The sequence below is a fragment of the Mandrillus leucophaeus genome, unplaced genomic scaffold, assembly GCF_000951045.1.
Source record: "Mandrillus leucophaeus isolate KB7577 unplaced genomic scaffold, Mleu.le_1.0 Scaffold789, whole genome shotgun sequence".
Lineage (NCBI taxonomy): Eukaryota > Metazoa > Chordata > Mammalia > Primates > Cercopithecidae > Mandrillus > Mandrillus leucophaeus.
Window position 1 is genome coordinate 875,129 of NW_012108574.1, and position 4,849 is coordinate 879,977.

The 4,849-nt window shown below is 58.8% G+C and overlaps 1 protein-coding gene across 1 annotated transcript in view; it reads left to right on the forward strand.

Moving 5' to 3' along the window:
• The window catches only part of HCN4 (hyperpolarization activated cyclic nucleotide gated potassium channel 4), a 72,659-nt gene extending 68,049 nt beyond the window's left edge, over nucleotides 1–4,610 (forward strand). The window contains exons 11-14 of the mRNA XM_011967127.1: nucleotides 1,645–1,791; nucleotides 1,894–2,134; nucleotides 2,837–3,001; nucleotides 3,142–4,610. Of these exons, the coding sequence (XP_011822517.1) occupies nucleotides 1,645–1,791; nucleotides 1,894–2,134; nucleotides 2,837–3,001; nucleotides 3,142–4,610 (2,022 nt within the window). The remainder of the gene's footprint in view (nucleotides 1–1,644; nucleotides 1,792–1,893; nucleotides 2,135–2,836; nucleotides 3,002–3,141) is intronic.
• The last annotated feature ends 239 nt before the right edge of the window (nucleotides 4,611–4,849 follow it).

Genomic DNA, 4,849 nt, shown 5'->3' on the forward strand with positions numbered 1-4,849 from the left:
AAAAAAAAAAAAAAAAAAAGAGAAAAAGCATCTGGGAGGCTGGGCATGATGGCTCATGCCTGTAATCCCAGCACTTTGAGAGGCTGAGGCAAGCTGATTTCTTGAGCCCAGGAGTTCAAGACCAGCCTGGGCAACATGGCAAAACCCTGTCTATACTAAAAATACAAAAATTAGCCAGGCTTGGTGGCGCATGCCTATAGTGCCAGCTACTTAGCAGGCTGAGGTGGGAGAATCACTTGAGCCCAGGAGGTTAAGGCTGCAGTGAGCTGTGTTCACATCACTGCACTCCAGTCTAGGTGACACAGCAAGACCCTGTCTTAACAACAACAACAACAAATAAATAAATAAAAATAAAAGAAAATGCATTAGAGTTTATTTTAGGGCCAGAGTCAAGGTGTCTGTGGCTTTTGATTTGAGACTTTTATTAAAATGTTTTTCCTTTGGCTCATATCTAAGTCTGCCCGATAAATTTCTCTTAGATGTCTTCCCTCCCCTGCATCCCCATGTCTGTCTCTCACCTGGACCACTTCAGCCTTTTAACTCCTGCCCCATGTCTAGACCCTGCCTCCCCACCCCTACCTGTTCTCTGGGGATCAGGGTAGGGATTCTCTAAAACACAGCTCCAAGTTTTCCAGCTGCCTCTGCCCCTATAACCAGCCGGGAAGTCACTGTCCCCTGGGACTTTGCATAACTTGGAGCAATCAGAGGCCAGGGTGGCTGGACAAAGTTTAGGAAATGTCATTTCTCAGCCCTCATTTGCCTGTGGGTATTTCTGTGCAGCAGTTCTGTGTCCCCACCTCTTGGGAGCACGCATAGATGCAAACAGGCTGCCCCATTTCTGATTGCTGCTGGGGTTATAGGGACTTCCTCTGCTTCCCATCAGGGAGGAGTCTGTGTTGTTGCCTAATCAATACCTCCCATCCCTCGTTCTGCTCTTGAGAGTCCCACTGTCCACCCACAATCTACGATGGTGGGAGCAACATCCACTGCTCTCAGCAAGGGTGGGCAGGATCATTTTTTATTTGAGCCCCAGGGTCTGAGGCTCACAAATCTTTCGTACCCGAGCCTCTATTTGCAGGTTGCCTCAAATTAGTCTACCCTGCTTTTCCCTTGCCTGGAGTTGCTCTCAATGAAATGACCCGGGGTCTCAGCTGAGGCCGCGTTTGGATTCATAGTGTAGAGCAGCCAGGCATCCTTGCTTCTGCCTCTGAGCGTTCTGAGCCGTTGCAGCCTCGCCTCCTGACTGTGCCAGTTGTCACTGCTGGGAGGAAACAGCTTCTTTCCCCACAGTCGGTGAGGCCTCCCTGTCCCCAGTGTAAACATTCCAAGGAAACGTGATGGACCTCCCTGGCGATACAGTTGGTGTCCTGTCACTGGGCTTTGGACATTCCCTGCTGCCCCCACCCACCTCCTTAGTATTAAACACAGGACCAGATGCTGGTGGGGCCGCCTCCTCCATGCCAAGCAGCTGGGAGCCCGGGCAGTTGTTGGGAGCACAGTGAGGTCATTTCAACACTGTAGAGCTCAGATCTCAAGGAACCAAGTTTAGCCAAGAATTCCCCCAGAGTGGGTGCCTGGATGTGGTGCCTGCTGAGGCGGTGGGGCTGGCTGCACGGAGATGACGCCCCCTTCTCCCGGCCTCAGTATAAGCAGGTGGAGCAGTACATGTCCTTCCACAAGCTCCCGCCCGACACCCGGCAGCGCATCCACGACTACTATGAGCACCGCTACCAGGGCAAGATGTTCGACGAGGAGAGCATCCTGGGCGAGCTGAGCGAGCCCCTGCGGGAGGTGAGCTGTGCAGCGGCCCGGCGGGGAGGGGAGCCAGGCCTTCCTGGCAGCCAGCTCCCCTCACCTCCTCCTTCCTGTGTCCCAATCCACCCTGTCCGGCAGGAGATCATCAACTTTAACTGCCGGAAGCTGGTGGCCTCCATGCCACTATTTGCCAACGCGGACCCCAACTTCGTGACGTCCATGCTGACCAAGCTGCGTTTCGAGGTCTTCCAGCCCGGGGACTACATCATCCGGGAAGGCACCATCGGCAAGAAGATGTACTTCATCCAGCACGGCGTGGTCAGCGTGCTCACCAAGGGCAACAAGGAGACCAAGCTGGCCGACGGCTCTTACTTTGGAGGTGAGGCAGCCCCGGGCCCTGGGGGACAGGACAGCTGCTCCCAGGGGATGGGCTGGGGAGACACTAAGGGGACACAGGCAGTGAGCACCCTTCGTGGCCACAGCCTGGAGGGAAGTGTTTGTGAGCCCGGGTTAGGGGTGTCTTAGTCAGTCTGGGCCTCTTGTAACAAAAGTGCCACAGACTGGGTGGCTTGTAAACCACAGGAATGTATGTCTCATGGTTCTGGAGGCTGACCATCTGAGCTGAGGGGGCCAGCATGGTTGGGGCTAGTGAGGGCCCTCTTCTGGGCTGCACTGCTGACTTCACGCCGTGTCCTCACGTGGCAGAAGGAGGATGAGCTAGCTCCCTGACCGCCTCCTAAAAGGGCACTAATTCCATCCACAAGGGCTCCACCCTCATGATCTAATTAGCTCCCTAGGCCCCACCTCCAAATACCATCATGCTGGAATTAGGGGTTCAACATATAAATTTGGTGGGATGACATTCAGTCCAGAGCAGAGGGTATGTCCCAAAGATGGGAAAGACTGTCCAGCCCCCATTTGGTGGGGAAGAGGCATCCAGTGTGGCCACAGTCTGGGGACAGGGCCTTGTGAGCCTACCAAGGTTTCTGTGCCAGGTAGTCAGGGCCAAGGTCAGGGTGGGCAGTCCCTGTGGCTTGGGCAGGCTGTGCGTGCCTCACCCTGAGTCCTGATGCTCTGGCAGAGATCTGCCTGCTGACACGGGGCCGGCGCACAGCTAGCGTGAGGGCCGACACCTACTGCCGCCTCTACTCGCTGAGCGTGGACAACTTCAATGAGGTGCTGGAGGAGTACCCCATGATGCGAAGGGCCTTTGAGACTGTGGCGCTGGACCGCCTGGACCGCATCGGTGAGGGGGATGGGCCACAGGCAGGGCAGGCGGGGGGCGGGAGGGGCAGGAGGGCAGGGCTTCTCTATGCCTAAGCTGGGTCTGCACCTGATCTCCTTCCCCGCTCTGCCCTGAGTGCTTGCTCTTGTTCCGTGGCCCAGGCAAGAAGAACTCCATCCTCCTCCACAAAGTCCAGCACGACCTCAACTCGGGCGTCTTCAACTACCAGGAGAACGAGATCATCCAGCAGATTGTGCAGCACGACCGGGAGATGGCGCACTGCGCACACCGCGTCCAGGCCGCCGCCTCTGCCACCCCGACCCCTACGCCTGTCATCTGGACCCCACTGATCCAGGCACCACTGCAGGCTGCTGCGGCCACCACTTCTGTGGCCATAGCCCTCACCCACCACCCTCGCCTGCCTGCTGCCATCTTCCGCCCTCCGCCAGGATCTGGGCTGGGCAACCTCGGCGCCGGGCAGACGCCAAGGCACCTGAAACGGCTGCAGTCCCTGATCCCTTCTGCGCTGGGCTCCGCCTCGCCCGCCAGCAGCCCATCCCAGGTAGACACGCCGTCTTCATCCTCCTTCCACATCCAACAGCTGGCTGGATTCTCTGCCCCCGCCGGACTGAGCCCACTCCTGCCCTCATCCAGCTCCTCCCCACCCGCCGGGGCCTGTGGCTCCCCCTCGGCTCCCATACCATCAGCTGGCACAGCCGCCACCACCACAGCCGGGTTTGGCCACTTCCACAAGGCACTGGGCGGCTCCCTGTCCTCCTCCGACTCTCCCCTGCTCACCCCGCTGCAGCCAGGCGCCCGCTCCCCACAGGCTGCCCAGCCACCTCCGGCACCACCCGGGGCCCGGGGAGGCCTGGGACTCCCGGAGCACTTCTTGCCACCCCCACCCTCATCCAGATCCCCATCATCTAGCCCTGGGCAGCTGGGCCAGCCTCCCGGGGAGTTGTCCCTAGGTCTGGCTGCTGGCCCACCGAGCACGCCAGAGACACCCCCACGGCAGCCTGAGCCGTCATCCCTTGTGGCAGGGGCCTCTGGGGGGGCTTCCCCTGTAGGCTTTACTCCCCGAGGAGGTCTCAGCCCCCCTGGCCACAGCCCAGGCCCCCCAAGAACCTTCCCAAGTGCCCCACCCCGGGCCTCTGGCTCCCACGGATCCTTGCTTCTGCCACCTGCATCCAGCCCCCCACCACCCCAGGTCCCCCAGCGCCGGGGCACGCCCCCCCTCACCCCCGGCCGCCTCACCCAGGACCTCAAGCTCATCTCTGCATCTCAGCCAGCCCTGCCTCAGGACGGGGCACAGACTCTCCGCAGAGCCTCCCCGCACTCCTCAGGGGAGTCCATGGCTGCCTTCCCGCTCTTCCCCAGGGCTGGGGGTGGCAGCGGGGGCAGTGGGAGCAGCGGGGGCCTTGGTCCCCCTGGGAGGCCCTATGGTGCCATCCCCGGCCAGCACGTCACTCTGCCTCGGAAGACATCCTCAGGTTCTTTGCCACCCCCTCTGTCTTTGTTTGGGGCAAGAGCCACCTCTTCTGGGGGTCCCCCTCTGACTGCTGGACCCCAGAGGGAACCTGGGGCCAGGCCTGAGCCAGTGCGCTCCAAACTGCCGTCCAATCTATGAGCTGGGCCCTTCCCTCTTCTTTCTTCTTTTCTCTCCGTTCCTTCTTCCTTCAGGTTTAACTGTGATTAGGAGATATACCAATAACAGTAATAATTATTTAAAAAACCACACACACCAGAAAATCAAAAGACAGCAGAAAATAACCAGGTATTCTTAGAGCTATAGATTTTTGGTCACTTGCTTTTATAGACTATTTTAATACTCAGCACTAGAGGGAGGGAGGGGGAGGGAGGAGGGAG